At 38.2% G+C, this 19,871-nt stretch overlaps 1 protein-coding gene across 4 annotated transcripts in view; it reads right to left on the reverse strand.

Annotated features, from left to right (window-relative positions):
- thsd7ab (thrombospondin, type I, domain containing 7Ab) overlaps positions 1-19,871 on the reverse strand; it is a 277,249-nt gene that overhangs the window by 19,774 nt on the left and 237,604 nt on the right. For all 4 annotated transcript variants that reach the window (XM_030157281.1, XM_030157284.1, XM_030157282.1 and 1 more), the window contains 2 exons: positions 11,902-12,047; positions 10,117-10,291 (listed from right to left, as the gene is read on the reverse strand). In XM_030157281.1, coding sequence (XP_030013141.1) covers positions 10,117-10,291; positions 11,902-12,047 — 321 coding nt within the window. The remainder of the gene's footprint in view (positions 1-10,116; positions 10,292-11,901; positions 12,048-19,871) is intronic.

The raw sequence follows: 19,871 nt of genomic DNA on the forward strand, positions 1-19,871 counted from the left end.
CGCATTTCAGCCGTTTACACATTGTGTTTGTTTCAGTCCGTATCATATCATATGGTTGCGCTGCCGCTGCTGCTGTCAGGCGGCTGCGCAAACCTCCCTTTCCCTCAGTGCACGTTGCAACAAAATTCAGAAGATGCCCGAATTACCTCCCGGCTCTGTTTGTAAACACATGGTTGGTTTATGGTGGATGGCACTTCGAAATTGTTCACCGTAATGCAAGAGATTCTGGTGAGTGATCACAGAAAGACTTACAGATTCGTGATACTTAGGCTATGACTAAAGTTTTACAGATCTGATGAAAAATTGGTCACGAAAGTCTCCCGCACCTTTAACAATTATATAAAAAAAGATTCTGCTTTGCAGCTTGGCTGGTGAAAATCACCTTCACCTCTGGACTAAAGCAGTATTTCATCTATTTATCTATGGATGAGAACAGTTTAGTCTGGGGGAGGTGTTGAGCTATACAGCAGAGATGCCTATGGAATGTGGATTTACATACTGTGTCTTGATGGTTGAGATGCTTTGAAGAGTTTCATGGGGAAAAGGTGGGAGTTCAAGATGTGGGTTGGTGGTTTTGATCATGGCTGACAAACGCAGCTCATTAAACAGCAGGTGAAACAGAACATGGGTCAAAGGTGATAACGCATGAGTGTGGGTGTGCATGCATGTAACCTGCCAAAAAAATCCCAAGCTGTCCCCAAGTCCTGTGCAGACAACGCTTGAATTTCCTCCCTCATCACAGCACACACCACCTCCCTGCTCAGAAAAGCATCTGCACTTGTGATTGCTGTTTGATACATGAGTGCTCCTCCAGTTTGGCAAACAGGGGGTTGGGCTGATGTGTTATCTAGGACGACATTTCTCAGTGTTTTCCTTCTCAGGGATCAGCAGACATCTGATGAGTTTTTTTTCCCTCTCCAAATTATAAAATTTGCCACTTGAAACACATTCCACTACTTGACATGAAAAATTAATCCAAGCAAAGGCATGAAAACCAGTGTACAGTAAGCTTTGGGCAGAAGACATGCAACTTTTTCCCTTCACTATATTTCAGGGATGTTTAATAAGCAGTGATCAATGTACTAGACTTCCTTGTGGAATCAAACACATACATACAGCACTTTGGAGATGAACTCAACATTTCTCCCTTTTTTGTCCATCAGTGTGTCATTTATTGGCCCTGAGCGCTCATTTAATCACATGGACTGAGGGGTGCCTGGGCTTTGAAAGTCATATCCCCATCATATATATTCGGTGTACATGGAACCTGTCATGCACGGGCTAAACATTGTATTTTTTGATTCATACTGGAGATGCCATGGTTACAATTTAGTTAACTTTCAGTACAAAAACCAACTTGGTTATGTTAGAAAAAGGGCTGGGAGAATGGATAAGATAAAGAACATGAGAAAACTTAAAAACTCTGAAACTGAACATAAACCCTGTTCTCTCTTGTCCACAAACTGTCCTCTAAAATGTCCTCCAACTAAAGTTTTCATGTTATTATTGCAGAAACTACTCATTATTATCAGCAAGAAGGAGGACAATTTATTTGAGGTCTTACATTTACTCCCTGTGTCAGTGAATGCCAGTGCTCTGTAAATGAGAATGGTGTAGCTGTGGATAAATGAAAGGATTTGCATTTTGAACCAAAAATTTCAACAGATGGGAATCCTGTAAGAACTAGAAACCAGAACCAGAACTAGAAAACATACAGACAACCCCCCAAAAAAACCCCACCAAAAATGTGATAATATTGCAAGGTATTAGCTGTTTTTAGGACATTGTTGTGAATGTACTTAGAAAATTGAGTGTTTAACAAATGTGTCTTTGTTAAAACCTGCAAAATGTTTGCAGTTGACTGAAAATAATTGCTGGCATCAGTATCGTATGGGTGCATCATTATTCATCCACAGTGTGTGAACAGGGTGTTTGGGTTGAGGGAGGGGCCACAGACCTGATGGGCAGAGTCCAGGAGCTCACCTGTCTGTTTATCTGTCCGTCTGTCTGTCTCTGCATCGCTACATCAAACACAGCAGCTGACACGCCACAAACAACTCATCACCCACAGCCTTTGAAGTAAGAATCTGTTTTTTCCACATGTAGGCTGACATTTTTGTGCTGTTTTTGTGCCGCAGTGCTTGAACATAACCTGCCAATCAAAGTGTGGTCAACAAGCAACTATTACTCTATTTTTCTATTAGTGAAACTTGTCCAGCCACAGCTATTGCTAAATGCTGCCTTCTATTTGTACACAGTAAGGCTGTGACCACAGGTTATTCACATTATCACTGTTTCTGGGTTATTGTTTTGGGTATAAAATACAAGTTTCCAGAGTGTAAAGATGTAGTGCATGAAAGTTTTTTCCTATCCCTGGGTAAAAAGTCATTAAATATCATTCAGTATATTGATGTGATTAATTTATGACACTAGTGAGACTGATCCTGTCTCATTTATTGCCTCGCCCCCCGAGGCAAGGGGTATTGTTTTTTTTTTTGTTTTTTTGTTTCTTTGTTTGTTAACATTTTAGCAGCAAAACAATTGGTTGAATTCATACCAAATTGGGTTTATAGATTGCCAGTGACCCAGAATAGAAGTCATTACATTTTGGGAAAGGTAGGTCAAAGTTAAAATTTTTTTATAAATTTTAAAATCTTTTTTTCCCCATTTATTTATAATGGGTGGAATTTCACAAGTCTATAAAAACATTAATTTTGTTTCAGTTTACTTCGAACTTGGCACAAATATACAGGCAATTGATATTCTGACATTAGCAGACGCACAGACATGATGACATCAGCTGGACTGATGCTAAAATAAGCTACAATACATCCGAGGGTTGGGGTTTGTTGTGCCTGGAACCACTTGTTTCAATGTGAGAAAGGGAGGTTGAGCTAATAAGGATGTTTTACACATTTTCATTGATTCTTTTGACTCACAGTCACACAATTAAATATTGGGTATATATTTCAAAGGCCATATGTCTTCTGAACATTGTGACATTAAAATGACATTTATTACACGCATAGATTAGGGGAAAATTGTTTTTAAGGCCCGTCTCTGTCTCAGCAACACAAACTTCATCTGAAGGAGGTAAAAAGGTAAGTATGAATGATAAGTATGATAAAATACAGTATGCCACCAGTACAAAATATATGATTTCTTATTTAATATATTATTTTATATTTTTTTAATTAATTTCATTCTTCCACATAGAGCTGAAATGATTAATCAATTAATTGACTCAAATCAATAAAAAAAAAAAAAAAATCCATAATTTCCTTGAATTGAAACTTCGTTTCCTTAATTTCGCTGCCTCTAAACATTGGCTCCACTGTTGTGTTTCACATGGACGCTTATTATGATGCACATGACGCCCGGATCAACAAAAACAACATACTCACTTAATGCTCATTTTTCTTCATTGGAACCATCACTTACTCCTTTAAACTTTTATGCTTTCACACAAACATCTATATCATAACACTGGAAGGTCTCAGAGCATCTGTGTGTGTGTGTGTATCTGCATAGTTCTGAGAAACTGAGACATTTTTACTGATGAATTTGGTCCCTACAGTTGAGGAATAGTTCCATCTCTACATAAAATATCTTGACAAGTTGATAGGACCAATATTTTGAGAGATGTTAGTAATTTTGGATGACAATAGCCTTACTATCACGTTGCTCAGTTGACTGGAAGCGCAGTACCACGCTGCATGATGGGAAATGAAGATAAAAACAGGAACAGCACATTTACTAGCTTCAGTCCCTTGATATCGGTAGTAACGCTCTAGTTACATATATGTGTCTTTATTTTTTCAGTTGTATGTTAGTTCCATCTTAACTTGTTAGTAAGTAAGTTGGATCCAAATGTGTAGAAAACTGTAGTGCACATATTGTTTGTCGATGTTGTTTGACTTGTTTGTTGTTGTTTATGTCATTAGATATTTTTATATATACTTTTATACTGTTGTTATTGATATTTTTCATTTATTCTTTTGCTTTTATAGTTTTTGTGGTTGTTGTTGCTGGTTCTGGAATAAAGGACAAGCTGTTTGTCATTTTTAGACACGTCTTTCTCACGTTATTTATTTATTTATTTTTACACCTATTCAAATAATCATTTAATTAAATCAAATTGAAGAAAATAATCGATGGTTTAATCAGTTCAAAAATAATCAATAGCTGCAGCTCTATATAAAAGTCTAAGGTATATACACTAAATCTTTTTTTTTTTTTTACATTAACTACAACAGAGAAGGACAAAATGTGTACATATTAAACATTTGCTTTCTGGTAACAAAAGCAAAAGTGGTTCACAAAAAGGCAGCTCAGTGAGTGTGAGGAATGATGTGTGAAGGTGTGTGACAGTGACTGTGACGGATGGAGACTACGTGTAGCGCTCAACTGAACCGAAACTTTGATACACTTCTGTTTTGAAGAATATAAGGACTTTAAGCAGAGAGAGCAGATGCTCTATTAAGCTTGTGCCACACAGCCATAAACCATTCAAGGAATTCTATACTTAAATTAACTTGTGTGTAATGCTGTATAATATTTCACAGCTTTTATCCTCACATAGTCTTTTCTCATATAATTCACAACAGATGTCCAACTCAGCATAAAGACTGTACTGAAACCTAATCACTCAGTGAAATAAAAAAAAAAAAAAAAAGTCCATCCTGTGCAGGTTGACGATGCCAGGTTTGAGGGTTTGTGGCCCACTGGGACTACCCATGTAGAAAATGTGTGCACACATGCTACACTGACAAGCTTTAGGTAGAAGATACCACCAAATGGTGTATGGCATCAGGCTATTTCAGGTATTTTAGTCTTTATTTTGGTTTGCTCAAAAATTACACTACAGATGTGCATTTTGTGCAGTAAAACTCATCTATTAATGTACATAAAATGGTGAGTGAATGGGACTGAACCTGGGGCCCTTTACAGACACAGACCAGACTAAATGACTGACTTCATCTCTGTATTAAAGTGACAGTTTTTATTCAGACGGATCCATTAGCTTTACTCAGACAGGACCGCATATGAGAGGAAGTGGTTGTATAAAAGTTAATTATATGAGGAAAGAATGATGCTTTAAATTCCTCTGAACCTCATCAGGAGGTCAATCCCAAAGAAAAAAACTAGTGTGTCCATATGATCAGCATAGATCTGAATTGAATAGACTGTCCTCAATAACTTCAAATTATCTCTTTCAGATCAGTTTGTGGTTTTCTTTCTGTAATAGAAATGACAAATAATGAATACATTCATTGCAGTTTTGTGAGGAGGGAAAACAGTACGAAATGAAATTTGAGTCTAACTGGTCAGACATAACTTTTATACAGGAAAGACTCTGGGAAGACACACAGTTTACATTAGAGCTCCATGTCTGAAAGGGACTCGGTGTTATTGTCAAACTTCAGTATTAAAGTCTTTTGCAGATCTGGGTTAATGAGTTGCCATAGGTTTGTAAGGTTTTGTCAGGATTGACTTCTTGTGACCGATGAGCACAATTACACTGATCTGCCTATGAAGACCATGCCATATAATGTGACTTTTTTTTTTTTTTTTTTTTTTTTTTTTTTCTGGGGACCCACTTTTTATACATACAGTATGTCAAGAAAAGAGAATGTGGGCATGAATTAATCCAGACCATTTTACTGCCATTTTCACATCACCAAATTATATTATCTTGCATATTTAAACCAACCATTTCAAACACTTCTGTGTTTTATAAATCAGAAATAATTAGTTTTATGTACATATTATTTCAAACATAAATACTTTGAGAGTATAATATCTATAATATCTTTCTTCAGGATACATGCATTTAGGAGGACATCTGTCTAATCAGTAAAACACAATCATAGCCTTTTCATAGTCAGTACTGTGAGTACAATTATTAGAATGGAAACATTTAGCACTGTGGAAAAATATGCTTCTACTTCTAATGCAAATCTGACCCAGATAGAGATAGTGCCTCCTGTGACCCCTGTAACCTCCGTGGGTTGGAATTCAGTGTTTGGAAATACAAGACAAAAGGTCAAGGACAGCTAATGAATTCTGAGATGAATTTCAGTCACTGACGTGCCTTATTTATTTTTGCTTATTTTGAATTTAATAAAAACAAAGGTGTACATTTCTTGTTAACATCATTACTGAAATTTAGAACTTCCATAATAGAGCTGAAATGATTAACTGAACTCTATACTTCTGGAATTCTCTTTTAGTTTTTAAATGGCGTTGCAAATTGTTCTTGATCGACTTAATAACATTTTGTCTTTCTTCAGTATAGCCTTCTTGTTGCTGGGCATTTTCAAGATTTGTAGTTTCTGTTCTAGAGCTAGTGCTGAAATAATTAAGTTAACTGACTTGAACTGATTAAAAGTGTTATTTGATTACAATTTCCCTGAATTGAAGCTTTGTTTGCTTAATTTCATTGCTGCTAAACATTGGTTCCACCATCGTGTTCCACATGGACACTTACAGTGATGCACATGACGTCAGGATCAACAGAAAGTTCTATATTAGTTCCATCTTAAGTTGATAGTAAGTTGGATACAAATGTGTTGAAGACTGCAGTGCACATATTGTTTGTAGATGCCATTTGACTTCTTTATTGTTGTTTATATCTATATATATTTTTATGCATTTTTTTGCAAATATTATCTATGCATATTATCTATGCATATAGTCTTGTTATTGTTGTTTACTTTTATACTTTTTGTGGTTGTTATTTCATCTGGTTCTGGAATAAAAGACAAGTTGTCATTTTCAGACATGCATTTTTTGCATTTTTACTATTTTTTAATTTTTGTAATTTTTTGTGAAATAATTAATAGATTAATCGATTACAAGAACAATCAGTAGGTGCAGCTCTAGTCCATATCCTAACTCATTTCTAACTTGAAAGTTCTGGAGATGATGCTGTGTGTCTGTAGGAGATATCAGCCACATCTCAGCTACTAAGACTTTTATCAGTACTTACATGACCTTTCTTTAGGATTCTATGTGAAACTAGTACACTAATATTAATAATCTACCTCTGCTCTGTAACACTCTTCACCCCTCACCCGAAAAGATTTTGCAAATATTATCTATGCATATGAGTCATGTATACTGTGCTGTACTGTGTTTCATTAATTTGCTAACTACTTGCCATGTGCAGTAAGTTGGTCTGCGGCTGCGTACTTCAGTTAACAGTGAGGGAAGTGTTTAATGCAGCACCGGTTTTGATGAAGAGATTGAAGAGACAGGACATGAGGGATAAACTGTTGTTCCTAAGTTATGTTTTTGCTCATGATTATGTTGAGACAGACCATAATGTCACTTAGTCCTTATTCCGTGACTGGTTCTGAGTCTTTCCCAGCCTCAGTCCACTCTAGTCTCACATGAGGTAGTCTTAATTACAACACTGCTAGTTCTTGAATCTCCTTTATACATTATGTCACACTTAGTATTGACCCTGCTATATGAATTTGGTCTATTAAAAAAAAAAAAAAAAATTAAAGGCCACATTACATTGTTTTTCTGATGCAGCATCTCATTTCACAGTCATTTATCTATAATCAGCAGTGAAAGAGACTTCTCCAGTGTGTTCTCCTCTTAATCAGTGCCTTCATTCATATGTGAGGTCAATAAACAGATGAAATCTGCTCTTCATTGTCATCTGCAGCTCTGCACATTGTTATTCACTGCAGTTGTATCTCAGCTTGCCATCTTGTCTTTTTTAAGGACCCTTAGGGCTTTTTGTTATCTCACCCACACAGATTATTGATTGCACTTTGTTATTTTATCTTTGTGTGTGTTTTAATCACACACTTTGTTTCAGTGTTTCTCTGTTGTACAAATAGAATGAATTGAATGGTAGGGGTCACAGCTCTCTCAGATTTACTTCTCAGTCTATTTCACTGAAAAAGCAGGTGGTCTGAATGGTTTGCGCTTTACACATAAAGGAGAAAACTGTTCCTGACAGCAGTGCCTCAGGCCTGGCCGAGCTTTTCGGTAAAAACACAACTAACAGCTCTGGAGGGTGGGAGGCCTGTACACGGACTGACTGCTGTGCTAATGAAAACCTTTTACTAAAGCAAACTTCTCACTGCCAGGTCAAAAGAAACAGATAGTGTCTTGTATCTCAATCACTTCATGCTAATGTAAATCTAGAGGAAGTGGATACACAAAACACTTCAAAGTACAACACAACACTTACTCTTGTTACTTCTTTTCACTTTGGCACAGAGATGCTTCAGTTGCTTCAGGCAATAAAATGCAGCACCTACCAGTGAACTTGCATAAAATGTCACAATTATACATAAGAGCTGACATAATTTGAGTTCATTTATTCTGCCTTCAGGTGAGCTCCTTCCTCTGACTTCAGAGATCATGAACTGATGGAGAAACCAAGCCTGAACTGAAAGCACTTTGGCAGCAGCTTTGGAATAATGTACTCATTAAACTGACTACAAGCATTGAGTGTGTTTTGTTCTATATTGAAGAATGAATTCATTAAGCTGTAGCAGTGCAATGTGAGTTTGATTTTCAGAGCAAGCTATGCATGCTCCTAGATGGTGTTACTATAACGACACCATGTTATGGTTGCTGAATGTATGGTAGCTTCATCAACCTGGAGAAGTTCAATTAGCTGTGAGTACCTCAGCCTAGTCTACTGTTACATCTGGGTTTAGTGTTGAACCCTTATTTTAAAATCAGATGACATCCTCACAAATGCATTTTCATTTTAAAATGACATGTCAAATGATAAAGTCGACCCACACCTGAATTTTATGCAGACGTGCCCATGTCGTTACATATGACATAAAATGTGTTGAAATGTACAACACTGTTGTACATTTTACAACAGAATGTACTCCCATAAAGACCCAAACATCCACCGTTAACCAAAACCATCTACTGATGTTAAATGTTTAATACCTGTTGATCCACCAATCCTATCAATACATGGAAATAATTGATTTAAAATACAGTTTGTCATCCTTTCATGGTCATCACATATGACCCATTTGGATGTTCAGAGGCTCCGTAGTGAACGTGGAAACACTGTCATCTTCTACAACATCGATTCACCAGTAAAACCCATGGAGTTTCATCAATGACAGTGAATGGAGACACTTGGTTAATGTTCAATTACTGATATATTTTACAGAAAAAGTCACTTTTTCTTCAGTTTGTTTTGAGCTTTTATGAACATCTTCATGATCAGCAAATTAAACAATGGAAAATACCTGATTTTGACTGAAAACAATGCAAAATACAGAGGATAATATTATGATAAAGGGTGATAAATCATTTAAAAATGGTAAATAGAGAGAATAAATCATTTGGAAACTGCCGCAAAAATAGCTCTGGGTGGGTTAAAGGTAAAATGTCCACTAACAGAGACAATAAAGACAGAATAACCTTAAATTATGAATCCAAGATAAATTAAGAGTTATTTGTCAAGGATGATGTCTTGTTTTCCTCCACAATGGATCATAATACAGGGGCACAATAAGTCAAGGAAGGATAATAATTTAGGGTGGATAAAAAACCAGAGATGTGTGGACAATAAATATACCTAGCAAAAGTTATGTGGTCCAGTCCAGTGTGTAAGGTTTGGTGGAATGTAAGAGGATTTTCTGAGAAAGGGAATGTAATATTTAAAACTTCCATTTTCATTATTGTTTCTTGTTCTCATGCTGCTTTTCCTTTGCCTCTTTGCTCATGTAGCTCCCTAGCTAGAAAGTACACTGAAGCCTAGATACCTCTACCAAAAAGACAAATGGGACAAAAATACAAGCATCCCTCTCATGTCTGATAGGAAAGATGGCAGTGACTTGGCAATGTCTTGACCATTGATTTGCACCAAATCTTTCCCATCTCACATGTACATTTATGCTCCAAACCTTCAGTCCACACATAACAATGAAATGAAAACCTCTGAGGTTCAGCCTGGCTTGCCAAAGTATTTGTGTTCATGGTCTGTACTGTGCAGTACAATGTTACACAACAACATCAAACAAACGTACATGCAAGTGTTCTGATTGTTTTCTGTCATTTGTGCATCCTTTTCTTAATGATCTGATGTGAAGAAGATCTCGAAGGCAGTGTTCTTACCTGGGCATGGCAGAATGCAGGCTTCTTTTAGTATGATTTTCTTGTCTCCGTTGATTGCCAGCTCCAGGCCGCTGCACAGCTCCTCATCCACTAGGCTGCCCTCGCTGTCAATGGAACCATCCGACACAAAGCATGTCAGGTTCCTGTAGCGCATGCCATGTCCACACACCACATTCTAAAGAGTAAAAAACAACACCACAGAAAAAGAGGAAGAAGGATGAGCTACAGTAGTCAGAATGGAACTCTGGCCAATAAGATAACAGTGAATCTCTGAAGACTCATGTATTTCTTTTTATATGTTTACCAACTGTGAAAAATATTCACATTTCAACTTAAAAGCTGCAGTTCGAGACTGATGTACAGCAGTGAGTGCCCCAGCCTTTAATGAAGTCAACTTAAAAGTAGTAAAAGCCCCTGATACTTTTCCAGTTCACTTATTTAATAGATACCAATCACAACCACAGAGAAAAAGGGTTTAAAAGTTTGAAGCTTTTTGAAGACCAACTTACTTATCAAGAAAGGTTTAAAAAAAAATACACACATGCACTTCATTTTTAACGTGAGCACCATCTACTATAACAGGGAAGTTACAATTAGAACCTGAACAACTCTAGTTCTGCAGTGAAAGGGTTAATAGAGTTTCAGCCATTATACAAGATGTAATATGCACCTATAACAAATTCTGTAAGTGTATGAGAAGGTTTGTATTCTTTTGCAAAATGTTTGTTGTTTAACCTTACTTTTGTCTATAACCTCTTTCCATGTTTTGGTACACAGATCTAATAATACTGATTCTAAATGTGTGAAATGCTAAATTATTTATTAAAGGTTCAATAGGTAACATGTCCCTGGTTTGTGTACATGTACAATGATATGTGTTGGAGTCCGTTTTGTGCTGGGACCATGTCATTGGTTGACATGCACTAACTACACAGTATCTAGCATTACGTTTATATCTGCTAGTACTGACATTGTGGTTGAGAGCAAGGTATTGAAGAACTCTGAGTTAACAAAGATTCACTGAGGAAACAGTCCTCTTGATAGAGATCAGTGTACAGGCTGTTGCCATGGATGTAGGCAACTGAGGTAGTAGTTAATTTAGAAATGGACTTAAAATCAACAAATGATCAGATTCCAGTAAAAAGAACCCCCCCCCCCATCCCCACCTCCAAGTCAGCCAAGGTTCCAAATCCTTAATGAAAATGCTGCTTTGAATAGAAATGTGCTTTTAATGGCTGCCTGAAAAATGTGAAGTATTAGATCGAAAACAATGGGGGGGATCAGGGGGCACTTGAATTTCTGTTCAACAATCACTGGTAAATAATAGACTTAATGGAGATAACTCATAATGCTAACATATCTCTTTATTTCCAGAAAACTACCCACTATGCTTTCTTTTATGTCAAAACTAATGTAGCAGACTTCTTTCAAAAAAAAAAAAAAAAAGTAGAGGCTGCCAAACATCCTGACAAAGGTATTGGTCTACATGGAAATGATTCAGATTTTAAGGTGCATTAGATTGATTTTTATCATACATCTCTAAAAATAACTACATGAGCAGGGATTTGATGGGATGTTCATCACTACTAAAGTCTCCATTATTCGTTGCCAGGGTCTGAGTTTTCTGCCTTCAATCCACTATTTGGCTCAAACTCTTGTGTATTGATCTAAGCAGAGCCAGAGACCTGTCAAAGTTGCTTTTCTTGAGTCTGACAGAAATCGATGTGAGTCATTAATAATTAATGTCTCTAGATTATGGCATAAAGCTATGATTTATTGACATACCTCCACCCTGCACTCCGACCAGGGACTGTACTGCCAACGGTAGCAGGGCTTAACAGGGCAGGGCTTCCACTGCTCCATCTGGGAAGGGCAGGGCCGACCATCCCCCTGAGGAGCCTGGACCACCGATCGACGACGCCACATCTTACCTGGACAAAACACAGAGGGAATTACACCATCAGTGTAGCACATGCCAGGTGTATGGAGCTCACAAATTCAACTAAAACTTAACATGTGGTTTGCAGTTACAAACACCATTAACACATGAATGCATTTTGTTTTGCAAATACAAAGAACAAAATTCATACTCTGAGTCACACTTCAGACACAACTATTTGCATTTCCTACAAATGCTTCTATATCCTGAATAGTTCAACCTCCATAACCGCAGATGGTGCTGGGAGTTAAATGGGCCAAAAGGTGAACAATGGAAAATTCAGTAAACTCCACCAGTTAAAAGTTGTGTGGGTAGGATGTTAAATATGCAGCAGTCACTACCCAATCACAACATAAGTAGAAAAATACTGGTCACCAGTATTTCAAAAAATTTTCAGCAGATTCTGGGATTTTGATGCACAGTATGTATTTTCTGCTGCTAGGCATCTCAGTCAAAACATTAGCAGATGATGTCAACAGCAACATTTATCATTTGAATGTAAAATGTTTCCAAGTTGGTATAACCTCGGAACCATTCGATATTAAACTGATTATATAATACAGATTGCAAAGCATATAACATATATTCAATACCAGAGATTTAATCCGGAATTGCTACATCCTGTGGGGTTAAATAAAATAATATTACTATTGGGTTTCATACTTTTTGTAAAGAATCTCATATATGATAGAAAGTGCATATATATGCTGTATGTGGTGATATACAAGATTAGCCACACGCATGCACACACAAAAATCAAGCTAATTCAGTCTGTTTATTGGTGGGACACAAAGGCTGAGCTGGATAAAACTAGCTATTTTTTATCCTACCGTGCTCAAGAATTCACATCAAAATACCAGAAGAAAATGTGCAATTTCATTGACCAGATATATTTTGATATCACTGCACCAAACACAACACAGTATCAGGTGGAGACAAATGGGTTTCACCACTGTCAGCGAGCAAACTCAGAAAGGCAGGGGCATAGAATGGATGATGGAAGGGGATCAGCATCAGTATTTCCAATGTACCAGCTAACCAGATAATTATTTGACATTTTTCATGATACAGTACTGTGAAAAAGCATTCGCTCCATTCCTGATTTCTTACATTTTTGCATGTTTTTCACACACACACACACACACACACACACACACACACACACACACACACACACACACACACACACATATATATATATATATATATACTTTTTTTTTTGAGACAATATTAGACAATGATGACCTGAGTAAATAAACATGCAGTTTTTAATGACCATTTCATTTTCCCATGTGAACAAGTAACTGCCTCCTCTAGTTACATTACATATTAATTGTGATTAACCATATTTTGTTTTTGAAAATTTAGTTCAATTTCCTACTAAAGTTACTCCAAAAGCATATGGACAACTCATCTAGGAAGAACAAAAGAACTCAGGACCACATTTGAAACTTCTGGGAAAATATTCTGTGGACTGAGACAAATGTTGAACTTTTTGGAAGGTGTGCATCCCATTACATCTGGCGTAAAAGTAAAACATTTCATAAAAAGAACATCACACCAAGAGTCAAACATGATGGCAGTAGTGTGATGGTCTGGGGCTGCTTCAGGATCTGGATGACCTGCTGTAATTGATGGAACCATTAATTCTGCCCTCTACCAGAAAATCCTGAAGGAAAATGTATGGCCAGCACTTCATGACCTCCACCTCAAGTGCATCTGTGGTATGCAGCAGGACTATGATCAATGACAATGACAGCAATGATCCGAAACACACCAATAAATCCACATCTGAATGGCTTAAAACAACAAAATAAAAGTCCGGACTAAAATTTGATTGAGATGCTGTGACCTGACCTTAAACGTACATGCACAAAAACCCTCCAATGTGGCTGAATTAAACCAATGGTGTGAGGAAGAGTGGGCCAAAATTTCTCCACGATGACAATCTGTTGTGTAGGACTAAATGTTAATATCTCTTCTTGCATATTTGAGATACCACCGAGACTCTGTGGGATGATCAAGTGGCATCCCCTGGGATATCAAGTGGGCACCCTCGTTTTACGGTGTTTCACTGATAGGCCCACAACACCTCCAGAAGGTTCAGTAGTAAATCCCAGCATCCCAGGTTCACCCCCTAGATGCCATCTACTCACTTGAAGGCCCAGGTAGAGTCCTTTCTCTTCATCCACAGCCACTGACTCCCCTTTTCAGCAGCTCAGCAGAGGTCCTTGAGTGCCTGCAAGGTGGGCCTTCCCGCACACTCCTGTCTCCCAGAGTTGCCTGGATGTTGTACGAACCCACTGCAGCCTACTCTGCAGGACCCTCATTTTCCATTCTCACTGTGCAATGGCGGCAAGCTCCATATACCTCAGCTTCTTGTGCTCGCAGGCCTCCTCTACGAGCGCATGTATAAGACTCAGTATGACTTATCGTAAACAATTGATTTCAGATATGGAACAACCAGGTATTAGGTTTAGAGGTCAATTACTTTTTCACACAGGGCTAGTTAAGTTTAATTATCTCTTTCCCCTCAATTAATGAAATCATCATTTAAAAACTGCATGTTTAGTTTTCACTTTTGTCTAATTTTATAACTTGTTTGATGATCTGAAAGATTTAAGAGCGACAAATGTGCAAAAATGTAAGAAATTAGAAGGGGGGTACATACTTTTTCACAACACTATATGTATCTTTCTGATATCAGCTGATGACCATTCTCATGATTATAGCTGTGTCTTAATACTGTGGAAAATGTCACTGTTCGGAATCAAATCACTTTTTATTTTTCTCTTATTATAGAAAAACAACAGGGTTTTCTCAGTTTTGTAACTTAGTGATTTACCAGCAGGACACAAGATAAATGGAGTGTGATTGTGTGTGATGACCCAGAGTGTAATGACCCAGAGTTGAGATCAGGATGCAGAGTTGCAGTCTTATACACTTCTCTGAGCTTCCAAAGCAGACACCCACTGTAAACCCTATTGAGACTGTGTCTGTCCCCTGAACATGTAAAGTTAATATATTTGAAGTAAGGAGAAAAACAGCTGTACATCAAAACCTAATAAATATCAAAACCAATACTCCAACAGTTCAAAAGCACAAGAAAATAAAATGTGGCATCCTGAACATTAGATCTCTATCTTCCAAAACTTTATTAATCATTTTCATTATTTGATCATTCATCCTTTCATCATTTTCATTATGATTTGACAGAAACCTGGCTTTGTGAGGAGGAGTATGTGTCCTTAAATGAAGCAACTCCTCCTAGTCCCCTAAATAATCAGATTCCCCGAGACCCAGGCCAAATTTTAACTTATTCAAAAGTCTTAGTCTTAGCCTATCCAATCCAATCCAATCTATAAAACACTCCAGCCTATACTATTTATCATAGGGTATCATCCTCCTGGTCCATACACTGAATTTTTTTATCAGGGTTCCTAGCCAGTCTAGTCCTTAAAACAGATAAAGTAATTATTGTTGGAGACTTCAATATTCATGTAGATGATGACAATGACATCCTCAGTAATACATTTATGTCATTACTAGACTCGATAGGCTTTACTCAGTGTGTTCACAAACCCACTCACCGTTTTAATCACACCCTTGACGTAGTCCTGATTTAAGGTGTGGAGCTTGAGGACTTAATAGTCTTTCCACTACATCCTCTCCTCTCAGACCACTGCCTAATAACTTTTGAATTTTTCTTATTCAGTGATTCCCTTCCTGCCAAAATGTTTATACCAGACAAGTATCAGATCATGCTATATCTAAATTTAAGGAGGAAATCCCAACAGTGCTTAATTTAATACAGTATCTGAATCACACAGTGGATTCTTTCCCCATCTCAGTCAATTTTAATGCATCTTAAGTTGATGAGTTTGTTGATAGTACAGCAGACTCTCTGTGAGAAACATTACATATAATCGCTCCGCTAAAAAACAAGATTAGGGATGCACCGATACCACTTTTTTCCAGACCGAGTACAAGTACTTACATTCGAGTACTTGTCGATACTGAGTACCGATACGAGTACTTAATAATCCCATTCCAGTTCTTAGTTCCTTTTGTAAATGTGCTTTATTGTCGTTATCATTAGTCTGACTGGAAAAAAGTGCTGCTACTGACATTTAATGTGTTGGAATGAGCATTTCTCAATTAATCCACCAAGGGGCGCCGCTCTTAATTAACCATACTGGACAAATACCACGAAGAAGAGTAAAGTTTTTTTGAGAAGAAGAAGAAAGTCAGTAATAACAAACATGGAGACGACAGAGGTAAGACTAATACTGCAGCGTTTTCGCTAGTAAGGTTTAAAAGCGAAGCTTCAGCAGGTAGAGAAAAGATAAATGAGCGATAAGTTTCGTTTTCACTTCCGCTGGTGGGGGTCTGCACCGCTCCGTACTCCAGCTGGTATTCTCATTCTGGGTATGCATGTGCCAGCACCTGGAAAATGGATGGAATGTACACAGAGGACGGACAGAACGCTTCGTCCGTATCTGTCTGTGTCTTTAACATTACTTGCAGTCAGTGTTACTTTTATCATCGTCATTTATTTTGAAAAATCTCCACACTCTTCACACTCCCCACACATTATTCCACCGCTGCGTACCTGCTGCACTGAACTGTGAATGTCACACAGCCATAAACGGTATCGGTGCATTTGTATCGGATATCTTTTACGAGTACGAGTACAAGTACACACACTGAGTATCGGAGTCGATGCCAATACTCGTATCAGTGCATCCCTAGATAAGATTATAAAACAAGGGAAGCAAGCTCCCTGGTTCAATTCTCATACTCTGCAATTAAAGCAGCATACTCGAAAACTTGAGAGAAAGAAGCATTCTACTAAACTAATAGAACACCATTCAGCCTGCCAGGACAGTCTAAATAAATATAGGAAGGCACTTCGTTCTGCTACAGCAGTTTATTATTCATCATTAATAGAGGAAAATAAGAACAATCATAGGTTTCTTCAGTACTGGAGCCAGACTGACAAAGAACCACAGCGCATATGAGCCTAGTATACCTGCAGCCCTCCATAGCAATGATTTTATGAACTTTTTCAATAATAAGATTTTGCTCATCATAGATAAAATGAATGGTCTCCTGTCCTCCACAAATTCTAGACCACCTTTAAATCCTTCAGACCCAGAAACCATAGAGTTGACTATTGAACCATTTGGTTTTATGGATTGCTTTTCTCCAATAGAGATCAGTCAGCTAATTTCAATAGTCTCTTCATCTAAATTGTCTACCTGTCTCTTAGACCCAATTCCAACAAAACTCATTAAAGATGCTTTACCTTTACTTAGCATCCACCTCCTTAATATGATTAACTTGTCATTATCAACAGGCTATGTACCAAGGTCCTTTAAAGTAGCTGTAATCAAACGTCTTCTTAAAAAGCCCAGTCTTGACCCAGCAGTTACAGCTAACTATAGACTAGGGCATTAACAGAAAAGCCGGTTTGTCGATGCATTGATGTCTGTGGCACAAGTCAGCGTTACTTTGGAGTCAACTAGTCATTTGTTATTATCTCTCTCCCTCCCGTCACCCAACAGCACACAAGCTTTCATTTAGCAAATGTCAATACGCTGATCTTTCTACATGAAAACATGGAGCGCAAGGTGGTGATGTGTGGATCAGCGGACCTGGGTCGGGTTGGTTGCAGGGTGGGTTAAATAATTCCACAAAAGTGGGTTGAAAAAAAAAACAAAACCCTGACCCCGCATCAGTAGCGCAAGGCCAAGACTGAAGGAAGAAGATGACTCGGAGTAGGATTACTAAATTGATTGTGATCTAGAAAAACTATCGTCAATGTAATTTTCTGTGAACCAAGCAAGCACGCCCAATATTGAATAATAATTTGGACAGACAGTGTGTTTGGATTATTCTGTTCATTTATTTCATGAAGACAATGCGCTCTTTTCTCAAACATGCTGTGCGTCTTGGCAGCCGCTGTCTCAACTTTTTCCCACTTTATGTTGTTCACTTAAATTTAAAAGAAAATTCAAGGTGTTAGCCTATGGTGTAGGGTTAAAACGTCTGAGAGAGACTTTTGATGTTTATGTCTTGCAAGTTTTTATTCTGCTCTTTACTGTACATTGTTAATGTTACAGTGAACATTAGTACAAGTTGCTTATTTTTGAATGGCTGTGTGTCTGTGGTGTTCCTCTGCTATCAATGTAATGACATCATCATACGACTAGTTGACTCAACTTTGACTTTATTGACATGGCTTACCAAATAGGACCACAACTCCAATTTTGCCATTGATGGCTTTGGGACCCCCTTCAAACTGAACCGCAATACTGAAGTAAGGGGTAAAACACAAGGAAGTGGGGTATGCCTGTATATTAATGAATGATACTGTAGCTCTGGAATTATCAGAGAACAAATATTTACACCAGACATTGAACTTTTGTCAGTGACGTTACACCCATTTTACCTGCCCCGGGAGTTCCCTCCTTTCCCAGTTAGAGGGGGGTTTGCCCCCCTAGAACTGGAAAAAAAACAAACATTTAAAAAAAGACAAACATCCTACCCCCTCAAAGTAAAGTTTGCAAAGTTTCAGAAGGTAGGGCAAAGGTAAATGAGCTTCACAACAGCAGGAGACCTAGAGGAATTAGTACCGCATCTTAAGTTTCACTTTCACTTTGCAAGGGGAAATGCCAATTCTGCCTTCTGTACTGTTCTTTGATGTTGTACAGAGATTGCACACTATCTCAACAGAGGCTCCAAACTTTATATTGGGTGATTTTAATCATGTCTCACTTAGAAAGACCCTAGTAAATTTTTATCAGTATGTCTCCTGTCTTGCCTCAGGAAGTTTGCTGGCATCAATGGCTTGTCAACAAATGTGCAAGCATTACCGAGATAGAGATTTTATGACAGTTACTACAGACAATACCGTTTCTTGACTTTAGGGGGACCCCGCTTTCATTGTTATGCTTATGATACCCAATTATATTTATCTATTAAATCTGATGAAGCCAATCAGCTAACTAAACTACAGGAGTGCATTAAAAATATTAAAGACTGGATGCCCAACAACTTTCTGCTCTTAAACTCAGACAAAACTGAAGTCATTGTGCTTGTCCCAAAAACTGCTAGGGATGCAGTGTCTAAGTACCCAGTCACCATAGATGGTGTTACCCTGGAGGCCAGAACCACCGTGAGGAATCTAGGTGTTATTTTTGACCAGGATTTATCATTTAACTCACACATAAAACAGATTTCTAGAATTGCCTTTTTTCATCTGTGTAATACTGCCAAAATCAGGCATATTTTAACACAAAATGATGCAGAAAAATTAATCCATGTTTTTATTACATCCAGACTATCCATCCATTCATCCATCCATCCATCCATCCATCCATTTTCTTCCACTTTATCCGGGGCCGGGTCGCGGGGGCAATAGTCTAAGCAGGGATGCCCAGACTTCCCTCTCCCCAGACACCTCCTCCAGCTCTTCCGGGGGGACCCCGAGGCGTTCCCAGGCCACCTGAGAGACATAGTCCCTCCAACGTATCCTGGGTCTTCCCCGAGGTCTCCTCCCAGTGGGACATGCCCGGAACACCTCCCCAGGGAGGTGTCCAGGAGGCATCCCAAACAGATGCCCGAGCCACCTCAGCTGGCCCCTCTCGACGTGGAGGAGCAGCGGCTCTACTCCGAGCTCCTCCCTGGTGACTGAGCTCCTCACCCTATCCCTAAGGGTGCGCCCAGCCACCCTGCGGAGGAAACTCATTTCGATCGCTTATATCCGGGATCTTGTCCTTTCAGTCATGACCCAAAGCTCATGACCATAAGT

Source organism: Sphaeramia orbicularis, chromosome 16, assembly GCF_902148855.1.
Source record: "Sphaeramia orbicularis chromosome 16, fSphaOr1.1, whole genome shotgun sequence".
In the NCBI taxonomy this organism is placed as follows: Eukaryota; Metazoa; Chordata; class Actinopteri; order Kurtiformes; family Apogonidae; genus Sphaeramia; species Sphaeramia orbicularis.